Genomic DNA, 22,394 nt, shown 5'->3' with positions numbered 1-22,394 from the left:
TCTAATGTGCTAGTGATGGCTATTTAACAGTCTGATGGCCTTGAGATAGAAGCTGTTTTTCATTCTCTCGGTCCCAGCTTTGATGCACCTGTACTGACCTCGCCTTCTGGGTGATAGCGGGGTGAACAGGCAGTGGCTCGGGTGGTTGATGTCCTTGATGATCTTTTTGGCCTTCCTGTGACACCGGGTGCTGTAGGTGTCTTGGAGGGCGGGTAGTATTCAGCATTCTAATGCCATGCACACACAAGACATAGACCCACAGTACATTGGAGTGGGAAACACTAATCTAAACGGACTCCTTACCAGTCTTCTCATCTGGGCAGTGTTCTTTCCCCAGGTCTTTCTCTTCAGTTCTCTCCTTAGTGATTTGGGTCACAGCTGGTCTGCCAGAGGGAACGTGAGGTGGGTGGGAGAGAGAGTTGGTGCCTTGGCCTGGCTGAGTGGTGAGAGGAACAGACAATCTGAATTAATTTAAGGCAGAGCTCCTTCACTCCTTTGTCCCATAGCCCTGCTTGGCAGCTGGCCTGCAGGATGACCAGCCCCTAGTCCGGCCCTATACTGTATAGGAAGACCAGCCCCTAGTCCGGCCCCCTATACTGTATAGGAAGACCAGCCCCTAGTCCGGCCCTATACTGTATAGGAAGACCAGCCCCTAGTCCGGCCCTATACTGTATAGGAAGACCAGCCCCTAGTCCGGCCCTATACTGTATAGGAAGACCAGCCCCTAGTCCGGCCCTATACTGTATAGGAAGACCAGCCCCTAGTCCGGCCCTATACTGTATAGGATGACCAGCCCCTAGTCCGGCCCTATACTGTATAGGAAGACCAGCCCCTAGTCCGGCCCTATACTGTATAGGAAGACCAGCCCCTAGTCCGGCCCTATACTGTATAGGATGACCAGCCCCTAGTCCGGCCCCCTATACTGTATAGGATGACCAGCCCCTAGTCCGGCCCCCTATACTGTATAGGAAGACATGGCAACGATGGAAGAACTGGCTACAGCATACAGTGGAGGGAAAAAAGTATTTAGTCAGCCACCAATTGTGCAAGTTCTCCCACTTAAAAAGATGAGAGAGGTCTGTAATTTTCATCATAGGTACACGTCAACTATGACAGACAAAATGAGAAAAAAAATTCCAGAAAATCACATTGTAGGATTTTTAATGAATTTATTTGCAAATTATGGTGGAAAATAAGTATTTGGTCAATAACAAAAGTTTCTCAATACTTTGTTATATACCCTTTGTTGGCAATGACACAGGTCAAACGTTTTCTGTAAGTCTTCACAAGGTTTTCACACACTGTTGCTGGTATTTTGGCCCATTCCTCCATGCAGATCTCCTCTAGAGCAGTGATGTATTGGGGCTGTCGCTGGGCAACATGGACTTTCAACTCCCTCCAAAGATTTTCTATGGGGTTGAGATCTGGAGACTGGCTAGGCCACTCCAGGACCTTGAAATGCTTCTTACGAAGCCACTCCTTCGTTGCCCGGGCGGTGTGTTTGGGATCATTGTCATGCTGAAAGACCCAGCCACGTTTCATCTTCAATGCCCTTGCTGATGGAAGGAGGTTTTCACTCAAAATCTCACGATACATGGCCCCATTCATTCTTTCCTTTACACGGATCAGTCGTCCTGGTCCCTTTGCAGAAAAACAGCCCCAAAGCATGATGTTTCCACCCCCATGCTTCACAGTAGGTATGGTGTTCTTTGGATGCAACTCAGCATTCTTTGTCCTCCAAACACGACGAGTTGAGTTTTTACCAAAAAGTTCTATTTTGGTTTCATCTGACCATATGACATTCTCCCAATCCTCTTCTGGATCATCCAAATGCACTCTAGCAAACTTCAGACGGGCCTGGACATGTACTGGCTTAAGCAGGGGGACACGTCTGGCACTGCAGGGTTTGAGTCCCTGGCGGCGTAGTGTGTTACTGATGGTAGGCTTTGTTACTTTGGTCCCAGCTCTCTGCAGGTCATTCACTAGGTCCCCCCGTGTGGTTCTGGGATTTTTGCTCACCGTTCTTGTGATCATTTTGACCCCACGGGGTGAGATCTTGCGTGGAGCCCCAGATCGAGGGAGATTATCAGCGGTCTTGTATGTCTTCCATTTCCTAATAATTGCTCCCACAGTTGATTTCTTCAAACCAAGCTGCTTACCTATTGCAGATTCAGTCTTCCCAGCCTGGTGCAGGTCTACAATTTTGTTTCTGGTGTCCTTTGACAGCTCTTTGGTCTTGGCCATAGTGGAGTTTGGAGTGTGACTGTTTGAGGTTGTGGACAGGTGTATTTTATACTGATAACAAGTTCAAACAGGTGCCATTAATACAGGTAACGAGTGGAGGACAGGGGAGCCTCTTAAAGAAGAAGTTACAGGTCTGTGAGAGCCAGAAATCTTGCTTGTTTGTAGGTGACCAAATACTTATTTTCCACCATAATTTGCAAATAAATTCATGAAAAATCCTACAATGTGATTTTCTGGATATTTTTTTCTCAATTTGTCTGTCATAGTTGACGTGTACCTATGATGAAAATTACAGGCCTCTCTCATCTTTCTAAGTGGGAGAACTTGCACAATTGGTGACTGACTAAATACTTTTTTTCCCCACTGTATATAGTAGGGGACCAATCACCGCAGCAGCGTTGTGGTACCAATGCCTTTGTACAACCCATTGTACAGTGAGGGGAAAAAAGCATTTGATCCCCTGCTGATTTTGTATGTTTGCCCACTGACAAAGAAATGATCAGTCTATAATTTTAATGGAAGGTTTATGTGAACAGTGAGAGACAAAATACCAACAAATAAATCTAGAAAAAAAACGCATTTCAAAAATGTTATAAATTGATTTTCATTTTAATGAGGGAAATAAGTATTTGACCCCCTCTCAATCGGAAAGATTTCTGGCTCCCAGGTGTCTTTTATACAGGTAACGAGCTGAGATTAGGAGCACACTCTTAAAGGGAGTGCTCCTAAAATCCTGCAGCGCCCGCAAGGTCCCCCTGCTCAAGAAAGCACATATACAGTGAGGGAAAAAAGTATTTGATCCCCTGCTGATTTTGTACGTTTGCCCACTGACAAAGACATGATCAGTCTATAATTTTAATGGAAGGTTTATTTGAACAGTGAGAGACAGAATCACAACAACAAAATCCAGAAAAACGCATGTCAAAAATGTTATGAATTGATTTGCATTTTAATGAGGGAAATAAGTATTTGACCCCTCTGCAGAACATGACACCCCATCCTTTTTACGCTGCTGCTACTCTGTTAATTATTTATGCATAGTCACTTTAACTCTACCCACATGTACATATTACCTCAACTACCTCAACTAGCCGGTGCCCCCGCACATTGACTCTGCAACGGTACCCCCCTGTATATATAGCCTCCCTACTGTCACTTTATTTTACTTCTGCTCTTTTTTCTCTCAACACTTTTTTTGTTGTTGTTTTATTTTAACTTTTTTTGTAAAAAATAAATGCACTGTTGGTTAAGGGCTGTAAGTAAGCATTTCACTGTAATGTCTGCACCTGTTGTATTCGGCGCATTTGACCAATACAATTTGATTTGATTTGATTTGATTTGACTTAGTACTTGGTGGCAAAACCCTTGTTGGCAATCACAGAGGTCAGACGTTTCTTGTAGTTGGCCACCAGGTTTGCACACATCTCAGGAGGGATTTTGTTCCACTCCTCTTTGCAGATCTTCTCCAAGTCAACATACAGGCCGTCTGAAGTTTGCCAATGAACATCTGAATGATTCAGAGGAGAACTGGGTGAAAGTGTTGTGGTCAGATGAGACCAAAATCGAGCTCTTTGGCATCAACTCAACTCACTGTGTTTGGAGGAGGAGGAATGCTGCCTATGACCCCAAGAACACCATCCCCACCGTCAAACATGGAGGTGGAAACATTATGCTTTGGGGGTGTTTTTCTGCTAAGGGGACAGGACAACTTCACCGCATCAAAGGGACGATGGACGGGGCCATGTCAAATCTTGGGTGAGAACCTCCTTCTCTCAGCCAGGGCATTGAAAATGGGTCGTGGATGGGTATTCCAGCATGCAATGACCCAAAACACACGGCCAAGGCAACAAAGGAGTGGCTCAAGAAGAAGCACATTAAGGTCCTGGAGTGGCCTAGTCAGTCTCCAGACCTTAATCCCATAGAAAATCTGTGGAGGGAGCTGAAGGTTCGAGTTGCCAAACGTCAGCCTCGAAACCTTAATGACGGAGAAGATCTGCAAAGAGGAGTGGAACAAAATCCCTCCTGAGATGTGTGCAAACCTGGTGGCCAACTACAAGAAACGTCTGACCTCTGTGATTGCCAACAAGGGTTTTGCCACCAAGTCATGTTTTGCAGAGGGGTCAAATACTTATTTCCCTCATTAAAATGCAAATCAATTTATAACATTTTTGACATGCGTTTTTCTGGATTATTTTGTTGTTATTCTGTCTCTCACTGTTCAAATAAACCTACCATTAAAATTATAGACTGATCATGTCTTTGTCAGTGGGCAATCGTACAAAATCAGCAGGGGATCAAATACTTTTTCCCCTCACTGTATATAACTGAACTAAATGACTATCGCCCTGTAGCGCATCTTTCATATGTATTCTAGTCAATGCCATCCTATTCAACTGTTGCTGTATATATACAGTGGGGAAAAAAAGTATTTAGTCAGCCACCAATTGTGCAAGTTCTCCCACTTAAAAAGATGAGAGAGGCCTGTCATTTTCATCATAGGTACACGTCAACTATGACAGACAAATTGAGAATTTTTTTTCCAGAAAATCACATTGTAGGATTTTTAATGAATTTATTTGCAAATTATGGTGGAAAATAAGTATTTGGTCACCTACAAACAAGCAAGATTTCTGGCTCTCACAGACCTGTAACTTCTTCTTTAAGAGGCTCCTCTGTCCTCCACTCGTTACCTGTATTAATGGCACCTGTTTGAACTTGTTATCAGTATACAAGACACCTGTCCACAACCTCAAACAGTCACACTCCAAACTCCACTATGGTCAAGACCAAAGAGCTGTCAAAGGACACCAGAAACAAAATTGTAGACCTGCACCAGGCTGGGAAGACTGAATCTGCAATAGGTAAGCAGCTTGGTTTGAAGAAATCAACTGTGGGAGCAATTATTAGGAAATGGAAGACATACAAGACCACTGATAATCTCCCTCGATCTGGGGCTCCACGCAAGATCTCACCCCGTGGGGTCAAAATGATCACAAGAACGGTGAGCAAAAATCCCAGAACCACACGGGGGGACCTAGTGAATGACCTGCAGAGAGCTGGGACCAAAGTAACAAAGCCTACCATCAGTAACACACTACTCCGCCAGGGACTCAAATCCTGCATTGCCAGACGTGTCCCCCTGCTTAAGCCAGTACATGTCCAGGCCCGTCTGAAGTTTGGGAGAATGTCATATGGTCAAATGAAACCAAAATAGAACTTTTTGGTAAAAACTCAACTCATCGTGTTTGGAGGACAAAGAATGCTGAGTTGCATCCAAAGAACACCATACCTACTGTGAAGCATGGGGGTGGAAACTTCATGCTTTGGGGCTGTTTTTCTGCAAAGGGACCAGGACGACTGATCCGTGTAAAGGAAAGAATGAATGGGGCCATGTATCGTGAGATTTTGAGTGAAAACCTCCTTCCATCAGCAAGGGCATTGAAGACGAAACGTGGCTGGGTCTTTTAGCATGACAATGATCCCAAACACACCTCCCGGGCAACGAAGGAGTGGCTTCGTAAGAAGCATTTCAAGGTCCTGGAGTGGCCTAGCCAGTCTCCAGATCTCAACCCCAAAGAAAATCTTTGGAGGGAGTTGAAAGTCCGTGTTGCCCAGCGACAGCCCCAAAACATCACTGCTCTAGAGGAGATCTGCATGGAGGAATGGGCCAAAATACCAGCAACAGTGTGTGAAAACCTTGTGAAGACTTACAGAAAACATTTGACCTGTGTCATTGCCAACAAAGGGTATATAACAAAGTATTGAGAAACTTTTGTTATTGACCAAATACTTATTTTCCACCATAATTTGCAAATAAATTCATTAAAAATCCTACAATGTGATTTTCTGGAGAAAGAAAAATCTAATTTTGTCTGTCATAGTTGACATGTACCTATGATGAAAATTACAGGCCTCTCTCATCATTTTAAGTGGGAGAACTTGCACAATTGGTGGCTGACTAAATACTTTTTTTCCCCACTGTAAACTCAGCAAAAAAATGTATGTCCTCTCACTGTCAACTGCGTTTATTTTCAGCAAACTTAACATGTGTAAATATTTGTATGAACATAACAAGATTCAACAACTGAGACACAAACTGAACAAGTTCCACAGACATGTGACTAACAGAAATTGAATAATGTGTCCCTGAACAAAGGTGGGGTCAAAGTCAAAAGTAACAGTCAGTATCTGGTGTGGCCACCAGCTGCATTAAGTACTGCAGTGCATCTCCTACTCATGGACCGCACCAGATTTGCCGGTTCTTGCTGTGAGATGTTACCCCACTCTTCCACCAAGGCACCTGCAAGTTCCCTGACATTTCTGGGGGGAATAGCCCTAGCCCTCACCCTCCGATCCAACAGGTCCCAGACATGCTCAATGGGATTGAGATCCGGGCTCTTCGCTGGCCATGGCAGAACACTGACATTCCTGTCTTGCAGGAAATCACGCACAGAACGAGCAGTATGGCTGGTGGCATTGTCATGCTGGAGGGTCATGTCAGGATGAGCCTGCAGGAAGGGTACCACATGAGGGAGGAGGGTGTCTTCCCTGTAACGCACAGCGTTGAGATTGCCTGCAAAGACAACAAGCTCAGTCCGATGATGCTGTGACACACCGCCCCAGACCATGATGTACCCTCCACCTCCAAATCGATCCCGCTCCTGAGTACAGGCCTCGGTGTAACGCTCTTTCCTTCGACGATAAACGCGAATCCGACCATCACCCCTGGTGAGACAAAACCGCGACTCGTCAGTGAAGAGCACTTTTTGCCAGTCCTGTCTGGTCCAGCGACGTTGTTGCCAGTGATGTCTGGTGAGGACCTGCCTTACAACAGGCCTACAAGCCCTCAGTCCAGCCTCTCTCAGCCTATTGCAGACAGTCTGAGCACTGATGGAGGGATTGTGCGTTCCTGGTGTAACTCTGGCAGTTGTTGTTGCCATCCTGTACCTGTCCCGCAGGTGTGATGTTCGGATGTACCGATCCTGTGCAGGTGTTGTTACACGTGGTCTGCCACTGCGAGGACGATCAGCTGTCCATCCTGTCTCCCTATAGCGCTGTCTTAGGTATCTCACAGTACGGACATCGCAATTTATTGCCCTGGCCACATCTGCAGTCCTCATGCCTCGTTGCAGCATGCCTAAGGCACGTTCACGCAGATGAGCAGGGACCCTGGGCATCTTTCTTTTGGTGTTTTTCAGAGTCATTAGAAAGGCCTCTTTAGTGTCCTAAGTTTTCATAACTGTGAGCTAAATTGCCTACCGTCTGTAAGCTGTTAGTGTCTTAACGACCGTTCCACAGGTGCATGTTCATTAATTGTTTATGGTTCATTGAACAAGCATGGGAAACAGTGTTTAAACCCTTTACAATGAAGATCTGTGAAGTTACTTGGATTTTTATGAATGACCTTTTAAAGACTGTCCTGAAAAAGGGACGTTTATTTTTTTGCAGAGTTTATATATATAAATAATATATACACTATTCTAGCCACGTATTCTTCAGATATGCTACATATTCTATCCACGTACCGTCCATAATGTCTATACATCCCATCACACACACAGATATATACTCCGGACTCAGACATTGCTCATCCTAATATTTATATTATAGTTATTTTCCTTTTAGATTTGTTTATATTGTTAGATATTACTGCGCTGTTGGAGCTCGGAACACAAGCATTTAGCTTCACCCGCAATAACATAAACATGTACGCGACCAATAAAATGTGATAAGCTTCTAACCAAAGAACACAAGACAGTGGATAGCGATACAAGTCCATCAGCAGCCATTTCAGTTGAAGCAGAGCCTTTATAGAGCAAGACGTTGTCAAGAGGACGGTCACGTGTGTTTAGGTGCAGAGGATCCAAGATCACTCCGTTGAGGACGAGTGAGGAAGGAAGCTATACTGTTAAAAAAAATAAAAATAAAAAAATGTTCCTAATGTTTTGTGCACTCAGTGTATATAGCCTACAGTTAGGTCCAAAATTACTGGCACCCTTGATAATGATGAGCAAAAAAAAAAGGCAGTATAAAATTTTACATTTACATTTTTTTTAGTCATTTAGCAGACGCTCTTATCCAGGGCGGCTTACAGTTAGTGAGTGCATACATTTTTCATACTGGCCCCCCGTGGGAATCGAACCCACAACCCTGGCGTTGCAAGCGCCATGCTCTACCAACTGAGCTACAAAATAAATGATACAAATACAGAGCTATATTGTATGCTCCAAAAATTGGGAAATTATATTATTTCGTACTAATACAATTGCTCAGAGAAATAGATTTTGTTTAACAATACATGTTTTCTCTCAAGAAGGATAGAGGTCAAAATTATTTGGCACACCTGTTTTCAATACCTCACCTCCGCGAGGATAACGGCACTGAGCCTTTTTCTATAATGTTTTATGAGATTGGAGAACACATTGGGAGTGATCTTAGACCATTCCTCCATATAGAATATTTTCCAGTTCCTTGATATCCTTCGTCTGCGCTCATGGACTGTCCTCTTCAAATGGGGGTTCAAGTCCAGAGACTGAGATGGCCATTGCAAAAATGTTGACTTAGTGCTCAATTTCTTTGATGTGCGCTTAGGGTTATTGTCTTGCTGGAAGATCCACTTGCGGCCAAGTTTCAGCCTCCTGGCAGAGGCATCCAGGTTATTTGGACTAAAAGGTCCTGGTACTGGGTAGAGTTCATGATGCCGTTGACCCTAACAAGGGCCCCAGGACCAGTGGAAGTGAAAACAGCCCCATAACATCAAAGATCCACCACCATATTTTACAGTAGGTATTGGGGTTGTTTCCTGCTTTTATCGAATCCTTATTTCAACACCAAACCCACCACTGCTGTGCCTGGCCAAAGAGCTCTATTCTCATGTCATCTGACCATAACACCGGCTTCCAATTACATATTGTTAGACGACGTGAGAATAGCGCTCTTTGGCCATTCAATAATAATATTAATATAGTCTATAGGCTACTAACTTGGCCATCTGAAAGTTCATATGAGCAGTCTGTTTTTGCTCCTACTCATTCAGTCGATCCTCCCTTCCTGTCATTTTATCAAATCAAATCACATTTTATTTGTCACATACACACGTGTTTAGCAGATGTTATTGCGGGTGTTGCGAAATGCTTGTGCTTCTAGCTCCGACAGTGCAGTAATATCTAACGATTAATATCTAACAATTTCACAACATGTACCCAAAACACACAAATCTAGTAAGGAATGGAATTTAAGAATATATACATATATGGACAAGCAATGACAGAGTGGCATGGACTAAGATACAGTAGAATATTATAGAATAGAATGCAGTATATACATATGAGATGAGTAGTGCAAGATATGTAAACATTATTAAAGTGACTAGTGTTCCATTTCTTAAAGTGGCCAGTGATTTCAATAGGCAGCAGCAGCAGCCTCTAATGTGCTAGTGATGGCTATATAACAGTCTGATGGCCTTGAGAAAGAAGCTGTTTTTCATTCTCTCGGTCCCAGCTTTGATGCACCTGTACTGACCTCGCCTTCTGGGTGATAGCGGGGTGAACAGGCAGTGGCTCGGGTGGTTGATGTCCTTGATGATCTTTTTGGCCTTCCTGTGACACCGGGTGCTGTAGGTGTCTTGGAGGGCGGGTAGTATTCAGCATTCTAATGCCATGCACACACAAGACATAGACCCACAGTACATTGGAGTGGGAAACACTAATCTAAACGGACTCCTTACCAGTCTTCTCATCTGGGCAGTGTTCTTTCCCCAGATCTTTCTCTTCAGTTCTCTCCTTAGTGATTTGGGTCACAGCTGGTCTGCCAGAGGGAACGTGAGGTGGGGGGGGGGGGGGGGGGGGGGGGGGGGGAGAGTTGGTGCCGTGGCCTGGCTGAGTGGTGAGAGGAACAGACAATCTGAATTAATTTAAGGCAGAGCTCCTTCACTCCTTTGTCCCATAGCCCTGCTTGGCAGTTTCCTATAGGATGACCAGCCCCTAGTCCGGCCCTATACTGTATAGGAAGACATGGCAACGATGGAAGAACTGGCTACAGCATATATAGTATGGGACCAATCACCGCAGCAGCATTGTGGTACAAATGCCTTTGTACAACCCATTGTACAGTGAGGGGAAAAAAGTATTTGATCCCCTGCTGATTTTGTACGTTTGCCCACTGACAAAGAAATGATCAGTCTATAATTTTAATGGAAGGTTTATTTGAACAGTGAGAGACAGAATAACAAAAAAATAAATCTAGAAAAAAAACGCATGTCAAAAATGTTTTAAATTGATTTGCATTTTAATGAGGGAAATAAGTATTTGACCCCCTCTCAATCGGAAAGATTTCTGGCTCCCAGGTGTCTTTTATACAGGTAACGAGCTGAGATTAGGAGCACACTCTTAAAGGGAGTGCTCCTAATCTCAGCTTGTTACCTGTATAAAAGACACCTGTCCACAGAAGCAATCAATCAATCAGATTCCAAACTCTCCACCATGGCCAAGACCAAAGAGCTCTCCAAGGATGTCAGGGACAAGATTGTAGACCTACACAAGGCTGGAATGGGCTACATGACCATCGCCAAGCAGCTTGGTGAAAAGGTGACAAAAGTTGGTGCGATTATTCGCAAATGGAAGAAACACAAAAGAACTGTCAATCTCCCTCGGCCTGGGGCTCCATGCAAGATCTCACCTCGTGGAGTTGCAATGATCATGAGAACGGTGAAGAATCATGGTGGAGTTTGGAATCTGATTGATTGATTGCTTCTGTGGACAGGTGTCTTTTATACAGGTAACAAACTGAGATTAGGAGCACTCCCTTTAAGAGTGTGCTCCTAATCTCAGCTCGTTACCTGTATAAAAGACACCTGGGAGCCAGAAATCTTTCTGATTGAGAGGGAGTCAAATACTTATTTCCCTCATTAAAATGCAAATCAATTGATAACATTTTTGACATGCGTTTTTATGGATTTTTTGTTGTTATTCTGTCTCTCACTGTTCAAATAAACCTACCATTAAAATTATAGACTGATCATGTCTTTGTCAGTGGGCAAACTTACAAAATCAGCAGGGGATCAAATACTTTTTTCCCTCCCTGTATACCACTGAACTAAATGACTATCGCCCTGTAGCGCTTCTTTCATATGTATATACTGTATTCTAGTCAATGCCATCCTATTCAACTGTTGCTGTATATATAAACTCGGCAAAAAATGAAACGTCCTCTCACTGTCAACTGCGTTTATTTTCAGCAAACTTAACATGTGTAAATATTTGTATGAACATAACAAGATTCAACAACTCAACAAACTGAACAAGTTCCACAGACATGTGACTAAAAGAAATTGAATAATGTGTCCCTGAACAAAGGGGGGGGGGGGGGGGGGGTCAAAGTCAAAAGTAACAGTCAGTATCTGGTGTGGCCACCAGCTGCATTAAGTACTGCAGTGCATCTCCTACTCATGGACTGCACCAGATTTGCCGGTTCTTGCTGTGAGATGTTACCCCACTCTTCCACCAAGGCACCTGCAAGTTCCCGGACATTTCTGGGGGGAATGGGCCTAGCCCTCACCCTCCGATCCAACAGGTCCCAGACATGCTCAATGGGATTGAGATCCGGGCTCTTCGCTGGCCATGGCAGAACACTGACATTCCTGTCTTGCAGGAAATCACGCACAGAACGAGCAGTATGGCTGGTGGCATTGTCATGCTGGAGGGTCATGTCAGAATGAGCCTGCAGGAAGGGTACCTCATGAGGGAGGAGGGTGTCTTCCCTGTAACGCACAGCGTTGAGATTGCCTGCAATGACAACAAGCTCAGTCCGATGATGCTGTGACACACCGCCCCAGACCATGACGTACCCTCCACCTCCAAATCGATCCCGCTCCTGAGTACAGGCCTCGGTGTAACGCTCTTTCCTTCGACGATAAACGCGAATCCGACCATCACCCCTGGTGAGACAAAACCGCGACTCGTCAGTGAAGAGCACTTTTTGCCAGTCCTGTCTGGTCCAGCGACGTTTTTGCCAGTGATGTCCGGTGAGGACCTGCCTTACAACAGGCCTACAAGCCCTCAGTCCAGCCTCTCTCAGCCTATTGCAGACAGTCTGAGCACTGATGGAGGGATTGTGCGTTCCTGGTGTAACTCGGGCAGTTGTTGTTGCCATCCTGTACCTGTCCCGCAGGTGTGATGTTCGGATGTACCGATCCTGTGCAGGTGTTGTTAAACGTGGTCTGCCACTGCGAGGACGATCAGCTGTCCGTCCTGTCTCCCTGTAGCGCTGTCTTAGGCGTCTCACAGTACGGACATTGCAATTTATTGCCCTGGTCACATCTGCAGTCCTCATGCCTCCTTGCAGCATGCCTAAGGCACGTTCACGCAGATGAGCAGGGATCCTGGGCATCTTTCTTTTGGTGTTTTTCAGAGTCAGTAGAAAGGCCTCTTTAGTGTCCTAAGTTTTCATAACTGTGACCTTAATTGCCTACCGTCTGTAAGCTGTTAGTGTCTTAACGACCGTTCCACAGGTGCATGTTCATTCATTGTTTATTGTTCATTGAACAAGCATGGGAAACAGTGTTTAAACCCTTTACAATGAAGATCTGTGAAGTTACTTGGATTTTTATGAATAACCTTTTAAAGACGGTCCTGAAAAAGGGACGTTTATTTTTTTGCAGAGTTTATATATATATAAATAATATATACACTATTCTAGCCACGTATTCTTCAGATATGCTACATATTCTATCTACGTACCGTCCATAATGTCTATACATTCAATCACACACAGATATATACTCCGGACTCAGACATTGCTTCATCCTAATATTTATATATTTCTTAACGCAATTATTTTCCTTTTAGATTTGTTTATATTGTTAGATATTACTGCGCTGTTGGAGCTTGGAACACAAGCATTTAGCTTCACCCGCAATAACATAAACGTGTATGCGATCAATAACATTTGATAAGCTTCTAACCAAAGAACACAGACAGTGGAGAGCGATACAAGTCCATCAGCAGCCATTTCAGTTGAAGCAGAGCCTTTATAGAGCAAGACGTTATCAAGAGGACGGTCACGTGTGTTTAGGTGCAGAGGATCCAAGATCACTCCGTTGAGGACGAGTGAGGAAGGAAGCTATACTGTTTAAAAAATAAAAAAAACACAGTGACACGACGCCTGTTTCAAATGCAGTCCCCCCCCCCAGAAATAATCAGTCTCCATATTTTAAATAAAAGTTTATTAAAGGTTAACAAGCTCAACAACAGTAACTAAACTGAAAAGGCAGTTTATTTATTTAAAAAAACAAAAAAAAAACATGCAAGCAATATCCAAGGCCTTGACTGGTCCATTCACCCTTTCCTTGATCACTCCCATTGATTCAGATGGTCATATACACACAAAAGGGGTTTAAGGGTATCTTCTTTACAGAAATTACTGTCATAAATTATATATATACAGTCCTGTCTGTCTGTGACATACGGTGGTCTCTCCACCCTCTTCTTCGTCAGTAACGTCTCAGCTGACGCCATCGTCTTCCGTTCACTCTGCAGCGTTTCCAGTGTCTGATAAGAGAAAAGAAGCTGTTCAGGTTAGTATGGGAATAAATGGTGAATTTCAAATGAGAATCTGCACGGGTGGTCTAAATAGTAATTGTGAGAAATAGTAATTAACTTTGCACATGTCGCTTCCAAATATAAAAAGACAATCTAGTCTGTTTGATGAAGAGAAAAGGCCTGAGAGATAAAAAAAAGTGATCCTACTTTTCCCATCGCAGGCGACTATCTTGACTTTGTCCACCTTGACCAGATCCGTCACCTCCCTGAACTCCACATCATTCAGAACGAAGGTCCACACGTTGTCACAGAATCTATAGGTGTTTAGTGACCCCTAGAGGCGAGAGAATGTTAACGCATCACAGGTGTACAAAGGTCCAGCTATGATTTCAGCTCATTTTCAACCAGGGATGGCCAAGCTTATCTGCAAGACCTGCGTTGTGGGTGAAGGCTTTTTGCTCCAGCCAAAACAGTCACATCTGTTTCAACTAACCAGTTGTGTACATATAAGTTCTACTACTTTCTTCTACTGCTTGTAATTTTTTTATTTGACTTTGATTATATTGATATTGTACTGCACCGTTGAGGGAGCTTGCAAGTAAGCATTTTGCTGCACCGTTTATACTGTGTACGTGACAAATAAACTTTGATTTGATTTAACCATAACCTTCAATACAGACTTTGTTGAATCAGCGTGATATTGCTTTGGCTGGAGAGAAAGTCCCTGTACCAGCCCTTGTCCTTTTTTCATGGTAGGTTCAAACAGGGGAGTAGTAATTAGTCCAAACAATTGCAAACAGTTGTGTTTGGCAACGAAAAAGAGAGTTTCTATTGGACAAATTCAGGTCTCTTCCTAGTGAATACAACCCAGTACTCACCTTAAAGTTGACCCTGTTGCGAACCCGGTTGGCCAATGCTGTGTTGATGGCTTTGTCAAACTGGAGGAGAACTTGAAGTGCTAACTGGGGAGTGATCTGTTGGGTCTAGAAAATAGGTAAACAGTTTTTTCCATTTAATCATGACTCAAGTGAACATTGTAAGAAATATACCGTGCTACTGTTTTCAGATGAGTAGCTAACAGTAGCTGGTAAAGTATTGTAGCTAGTTATTAAGAAGTTGTTGGAGGGAGGCTTGAACCAGAAATCACGAATTTACTGAGCTAGTCGGCGCATGCGCGGATACTAGCTAACTAACGAGCCAGTTACTAGCATTGAAAATGTAGTGAATCCAAATACACTCATCACTACTGACTTCGGGGAAACACATTAGCCATCTTAATTTAGCTAATCAAAACTGAGCCTGCAAATTAGAGCTTTCTCGAGCTCATATTTTAACTTGTTATCTAGCTTCTTCAAATCAGACGTCACCACAGCCATTTATGGAGACGCTTCTTGTTAGCGTGGCTAACTAGTTAGCTAGCGATATCGAAGACGATAATGTAACTAGCTAACTAACCCGTTATTTCTCGTGAAAGATAACGCCTTTCAGATAACGAAGTTAACGATGGATAACGTGTCTTCATAATTACCTCGCTAACTTAATTTGCTATCCCAAACAGCAGTGCAACCAGATAGCTAATTTTCTAGCTAGCGTTAGCTTGGAAGCTAGCATAGCCGCTAGCTTACCTGAATAAGCTCGTCAAGGCTCTCTTGCAGACTGTTTCCTAGCGTCGTATTTCTGTAGAGCTGGTATGCCATTGTAATAAATTAATTTACTGGTAAGATTGTGCACTTGCACAATTCCCTACCAAAGTACAATTTACTAGCGAACCAAACAAACTAACCAACAATACGCTGTGTTTTCAGAAACCTATCTGTGAGCCCCCGACTACGGAACACCGCGGAGGATAAACACAATTACGTTTCGTATGTTCCACCCCGGAACAGTCAAGCAGGGGTTTATACCGGGAAGGACCACTAGATGGAAGCAGACGACAAAAGAACAGGGTGATTCAGTGGAATGGTGTCAGGAGAAAGAAAAGGCTGCAAGGGTACTGTTATCTATGGATAAGAGCCTGAATACACACTATTGATTGTGTATAATGTTTTTATTGACTGACAAAAGGTTTGTGTCAATGCAATCCTCACTTTTTAAAAATAATTATATATATTTTTAACAATTATACAATTAATATGTTAATTAAATACTTGTTTTGATTCCATCAGTTGAGTACAATTTCAAAAGCAACAAACAAGAATGTTATGTAAAGTAATATTAACTGTAAAGTAATATAAACTGTAAAGTAGCCTGGTTTGTGAATGCTTAGATATTTAAGTACTTTTGAAAATGATGTAATATCAACAATACTGTTTATAAAGACAAATTGGGTTCCTCCAAAAGCCCCCATTCAATTTTCTCACGATAAGTCTTCCACAGTAATCTCTTACATTAATCAGTAAAGAGCAGTCTCACAGCTTTGTGATAACGAAAATAGCACTCAACTTTGTTGATCAGTTTCTTTTTATCACACTAGAAGAGACAGTGTCAAGGCTAATGCTCACAGAACAGAGTTATTCATTAGAGATGCCAGAGTATGAGAAATGCATATGCCTACAGATCCTTGAATAAGCATTTATATGTACAAAACACCAGATAAATCATATTTAGAGCAAGAGGAGATTCTGTAAACTTAGTTTCAACATTATAAATGGTTGTTTGGTAATGAATAGATCCTATTTATGGAGCGGATTTGAAATGTCACTTTTTTGTGTCTTTTTCATTTTTAATAAAGATAATATCAATAAAAGGAAATGACATTGTAAATATGTCAGAGCAAGTAATGCAATTATTTGGACAAAGTCAGGGACTGGTGGGCTCAACATAAACCAAAACTAACATCTATGTATATATCTAACATCTATGTATATATCTTTACAGTTTCCTCCAGAATGAAAGTCATTGAGTTCTTTTAACTTATTTATATGTCCTTACAGTGGTATGTGGTAATGGAGGGGGCATGGTTTACAGTGGTATGTGGTAATGGAGGAGGCATTGGTTTACAGTGGTATGTGGTAATGGAGGGGGCATGGTTTACAGTGGTATGTGGTAATGGAGGGGGCATGGTTTACAGTGGTATGTGGTAATGGAGGAGGCATGGTTTACAGTGGTATGTGGTAATGGAGGGGGCATGGTTTACAGTGGTATGTGGTAATGGAGGAGGCATTGGTTTACAGTGGTATGTGGTAATGGAGGGGGCATGGTTTACAGTGGTATGTGGTAATGGAGGAGGCATGGTTTACAGTGGTATGTGGTAATGGAGGAGGCATTGGTTTACAGTGGTATGTGGTAATGGAGGAGGCATGGTTTACAGTGGTATGTGCTAATGGAGGAGGCATTGGTTTACAGTGGTATGTGGTAATGGAGGAGGCATTGGTTTACAGTGGTATGTGGTAATGGAGGAGGCATGGTTTACAGTGGTATGTGGTAATGGAGGAGGCATTGGTTTACAGTGGTATGTGGTAATGGAGGAGGCATGGTTTACAGTGGTATGTGGTAATGGAGGGGGCATGGTTTACAGTGGTATGTGCTAATGGAGGAGGCATGGTTTACAGTGGTATGTGCTAATGGAGGAGGCATTGTGCAGAGCAGTAGATTATGATAAATAGAGAAAACAGGAAGGAAATGGTTACTGCTTCCTTCATTTAATTACTGTGTCAAACTGAATTACATAACCAATCAGAAAACAAGGACACAGCAGCAGATATAGCTGATATACTGTGTGTGTGTGTGTGTGTGTGTGTGTGTGTGTGTGTGTGTGTGTGTGTGTGTGTGTGTGTGTGTGTGTGTACACCAAAGTGTTTCCATCACAACATCACAGCTCAGCTCAACATTTAGTTGCTTTACTTTTGTTGAACACTTTCCTTTCAACACATTACCTTTTACTTTGTTGCTCAATCTACACAACACTCCCTGCTGTAGCAAACTGGCTCAAATAAAGATCCTACATCTGTATCCTTGTAGACTCTGTCTTGTAGCCGCAGTATCCTCTGTCTTGTAGCCGCAGTATCCTCTGTCTTGTAGCCACAGTATCCTCTGTCTTGTAGCCACAGTAGTATCCTCTGTCTTGTAGCCACAGTAGTATCCTCTGTCTTGTAGCCACAGTATCCTCTGTCTTGTAGCCACAGTATACTCTGTCTTGTAGCCACAGTATCCTCTGTCTTGTAGCCGCAGTAGTATACTCTGTCTTGTAGCCACAGTAGTATCCTCTGTCTTGTAGCCACAGTAGTATCCTCTGTCTTGTAGCCACAGTAGTATCCTCTGTCTTGTAGCCACAGTATCCTCTGTCTTGTAGCCACAGTATCCTCTGTCTTGTAGCCGCAGTATCCTCTGTCTTGTAACCGCAGTATCCTCTGTCTTGTAGCCGCAGTATCCTCTGTCTTGTAGACACAGTATCCTCTGTCTTGTAGCCGCAGTATCTTATGTCTTGTAGCCACAGTAGTATCCTCTGTCTTGTAGCTGCAGTAGTATCCTCTGTCTTGTAGCCGCAGTAGTATCCTCTGTCTTGTAGCCACAGTAGTATCCTCTGTCTTGTAGCCACAGTAGTATCCTCTGTCTTGTAGCCACAGTAATATCCTCTGTCTTGTAGCCACAGTAGTATCCTCTGTCTTGTAGCTGCAGTAGTATCCTCTGTCTTGTAGCCACAGTAGTATCCTCTGTCTTGTAGCCACAGTAGTATCCTCTGTCTTGTAGCCACAGTAGTATCCTCTGTCTTGTAGCCACAGTAGTATCCTCTGTCTTGTAGCCACAGTAATATCCTCTGTCTTGTAGCCACAGTAGTATCCTCTGTCTTGTAGCCACAGTAATATCCTCTGTCTTGTAGCCACAGTAGTATCCTCTGTCTTGTAGCCACAGTAGTATCCTCTGTCTTGTAGCCACAGTAATATCCTCTGTCTTGTAGCCGCAGTAATATCCTCTGTCTTGTAGCCGCAGTAGTATCCTCTGTCTTGTAGCCACAGTAGTATCCTCTGTCTTGTAGCCACAGTAGTATCCTCTGTCTTGTAGCCGCAGTATCCTCTGTCTTGTAGCCGCAGTATCCTCTGTCTTGTAGCCGCAGTATCCTCTGTCTTGTAGCCGCAGTATCCTCTGTCTTGTAGCCACAGTATCCTCTGTCTTGTAGCCGCAGTATCATTTGCCTTGTAGCCGCAGTATCCTCTGTCTTGTAGCCACAGTATCCTCTGTCTTGTAGCCACAGTATCCTCTGTCTTGTAGCAGCCACAGTATCCTCTGTCTTGTATCCACAGTATCCTCTGTCTTGTAGCCACATCCTTTGGAGAGTCATATAATTGAATGTTGTACTATGTGATTACATATTTCTTCCCTGTCTCCAATGAGACATTTGGAGAAATCCCTATACCCTTCTGATGCTGTTTTCTAATAGGACACTGCTGTCTACTTTCAGTAATGCTGCTAATTAGCACATTATTGTTTACTCATTAAGATCAGAGAGCTTTGTTAAATAAGGAATAATCCTCTCAAATTACAAGTCCAACATTTTGTGAATCTGTTATGTTTGCCATCGCTTCTGTTGGCAGACCTCCACTAATTCAGCAAATGTTACCTTTTGAAGTAAAAAAATGTACTTTGGCAAGTACACATAGACAAAATGAAATGTTTGCTAAGTTGCAGAGAGTACCAGCTTCCCCATTAAACAAAGACTATTGGACACAGTTGAAGTTTAAGATAATCATACTTCGTTAGATGAAGCACACACAGTTTAACAGTGATGTACTGCAGTGGAAGTTTGCACATGCTGGTGATTGAATGGACTCCACAGTTTAACAATGATGTACTGCAGTGGAAGTTGGTGTATATATAAATGAATGTTTTGATTGATCAGAGTGATGAAACGATTACTGGAATACATACTTTTTTTTGCCAACATGAAATGAACAATATAACACCACTTTTTTTTTTTTTTTTTTTTTACTTAAAGATTGTAAAAATGCATGGAGCCAATTTGGTAAATAACTGGTTTGGCTGGTTCTTTAAAAGGATACTATTGAAGTAATGTGGGTTAGGGGTGTATAGATGTCATTATTAATGATCACACAGACTAAAAGGAGAATGAGAGAGGCTACAAGAAGAAAAGCAGAAACGCTTCCATTCCAATGTGGTGTGATGTTGGGCTAAATGAATATTTAACAGATGATGAAATATTAACAGGGAACTAATGAGGGAAACATTAGGAAACAGCACAATAAATAATGACGTGTCGCAAAAAAAAAAAAGTGCACTTCAAACTGCGTGGCATACAAAATGTTTCGCAGTGGGTTTTTTTTCTCCAGTACAGCGCCAATGGCGCATCCTGAATGGCAGCCTATTCACTTTATAGTGCACTATATTTGACTAGAGCCCCAGACGGACCCTGGTCAAAAGTAGTGCGCTATATAGGGAATAGGGTGCCATTTGGGCCTATTGCCCACTTTACTGGCCGCACTAACCATTTGTCTAATTTGAACTCTGCTGTCAGAACGGTTTGTGTTCAATATGCCCGTCGTTAGGAGGGCGCTACAAAGTCTGTGTTCTGAGTTCCAGTAGGCAGCAGGGTTAGGACATGAATCCTGTTTCGTTTTCTACTCAGTGGCTCAGTCCCAAATGACACCCTATTCCCTATATAGTGCACTAACTTTATACCAGGGCCCCGTAGGGTGTTATTTGGGTACGCAGCCGGTGTAGTTTTGGATTACAGCCAGTAATCAATTAAGCAGAAGGAGAATGTCCTCTGTGTGGTCTGGCTCTTGTTTTGTTTGACCATAATAAGATGTTAAAGTATACTTTGAAGAATAACTTGCAAGACCTCAGAATTTAACCCGTATTCAGTCAATGTGTAATTTGTCCTGCTTACAACAAAGTTCTTCAGTAAAATTCAATAAACAGTATGCACTTTGTAATGCTCACAAATGCTTCCATATTTTGATGCAATGTACCTTTCACAGCACATTCTTAGCCAGCAGAATAGTTGCTAGTAGCCTAATTGGTGGTTCTGTAATGGCACCACTTAGTGACATAATAGTAGTGGGTGGCTGTGTCCAGGTCCATCCCCCCCCCCCCCCCCCCCCCAATACGATTAACTTTATGTTTCATAATAGATATTAACAGCCACTGTGTTGGCCCTAACCCTAACCCTAACCCTGGGAGTATCTGATTAACTTTATGTTTCATAGATATTAACAACCACTGTATTGGCCCTAACCCTAACCCTAACCCTGGGAGTATCTGATTAACTTTATGTTTCATAGATATTAACAACCACTGTATTGGCCCTAACCCTAACCCTACCCCTGGGAGTATCTGGTTAACTTTATGTTTCATAGATATTAACAACCACTGTATTGGCCCTAACCCTAACCCTGGGAGTATCTGGTTAACTTTATGTTTCATAGATATTAACAACCACTGTATTGGCCCTAACCCTAACCCTAACCCTGGGAGTATCTGGTTAACTTTATGTTTCATAGATATTAACAGCCACTGTATTGGCCCTAACCCTAACCCTAACCCTGGGAGTATCTGATTAACTTTATGTTTCATAGATATTAACAGCCACTGTATTGGCCCTAACCCTAACCCTAACCCTGGGAGTATCTGGTTAACTTTATGTTTCATAGATATTAACAGACACTGTATTGGCCCTAACCCTAACCCTGGGAGTATCTGGTTAACTTTATGTTTCATAGATATTAACAGACACTGTATTGGCCCTAACCCTAACCCTAACCCTGGGAGTGTCTGATTAACTTTATGTTTCATAGATATTAACAGCCACTGTATTGGCCCTAACCCTAACCCTAACCCTGGGAGTATCTGGTTAACTTTATGTTTCATAGATATTAACAACCACTGTATTGGCCCTAACCCTAACCCTAACCCTGGGAGTGTCTGATTAACTTTATGTTTCATAGATATTAACAGACACTGTATTGGCCCTAACCCTAACCCTAACCCTGGGAGTATCTGGTTAACTTTATGTTTCATAGATATTAACAGACACTGTATTGGCCCTAACCCTAACCCTGGGAGTATCTGACTCACTCAGAGTGATCATCATTTTACATCAACAACATTGACACACTTTTCTAAACCTGCTAATTAAATCTGTAAACAAATAATTACTTGAGCCAATGAGAACAATTAATTCCACAATGCCTCTGAGACTTGGATCTGCATATTGAATTAGTTAATTATCATACTGTGAAAAATGGAGTGGAACTGGAGGGATTTTATGCTTTCTGTACCTTGAAATCTAATTTTCTAATAAATGTTGGAACCTGATTTGATTCCATTTGATTCCACCACCTGCATTACACCACCTGCACTCTTTTCATTTTTAACATCAACCCCTGTACCTCCTGAAATGTAATATGATCTAAACAATCAAGGTATATTAATAATTCATGGTAATTATGAAATAATATAGTGGTCAACTTATGAATGACATTTCTGGGCATGTAGCACAAACATCACAGATAAAAATAGCAGTCACATTATTGCAATTCTTAATTCCCCATTTGCACACGTTTATCATTGAAACCATATCAATAAAAAAGTGTCAGCTATTTCCCCTTTTCTTCCCTCTCCAGTTGAACCACCACATCACAATGGAAGACGGTGGTC

The 22,394-nt window shown here is 42.6% G+C and overlaps 1 protein-coding gene across 1 annotated transcript; it reads right to left on the bottom strand.

Annotated features, from left to right (window-relative positions):
- Positions 1-13,454: 13,454 nt before the first annotated feature.
- On the bottom strand, positions 13,455-15,665 carry gtf2a2 (general transcription factor IIA, 2). The gene is made up of 4 exons (XM_084193934.1): positions 15,407-15,665; positions 14,660-14,764; positions 13,989-14,115; positions 13,455-13,790 (listed from the first exon to the last, which is right to left on the bottom strand). The coding sequence occupies exons 1-4, from the start codon at positions 15,476-15,478 to the stop codon at positions 13,768-13,770; spliced, it is 327 nt and encodes a 108-aa protein (XP_084050060.1). The 5' UTR covers positions 15,479-15,665; the 3' UTR covers positions 13,455-13,767.
- Between the last annotated feature and the right edge of the window lie 6,729 nt (positions 15,666-22,394).

Source organism: Coregonus lavaretus, assembly GCF_964263955.1.
Source record: "Coregonus lavaretus genome assembly, contig: HAP1_SCAFFOLD_2986, whole genome shotgun sequence".
Lineage (NCBI taxonomy): Eukaryota > Metazoa > Chordata > Actinopteri > Salmoniformes > Salmonidae > Coregonus > Coregonus lavaretus.
This window is presented reverse-complemented; position numbering and strand designations above follow the sequence as displayed.

Excerpts from the sequence above, each read along its gene's own strand:
- gtf2a2 (XM_084193934.1), bottom strand. The coding sequence starts at position 15,478 with ATGGCATACCAGCTCTACAGAAATACGACGCTAGGAAACAGTCTGCAA. Across the intron at positions 14,765-15,406 it reads GCCTTGACGAGCTTATTCAG|ACCCAACAGATCACTCCCCA; the intron begins GTAAGCTAGCGG and ends CCTATTTTCTAG. Across the intron at positions 14,116-14,659 it reads GCAACAGGGTCAACTTTAAG|GGGTCACTAAACACCTATAG; the intron begins GTGAGTACTGGG and ends TCTCGCCTCTAG.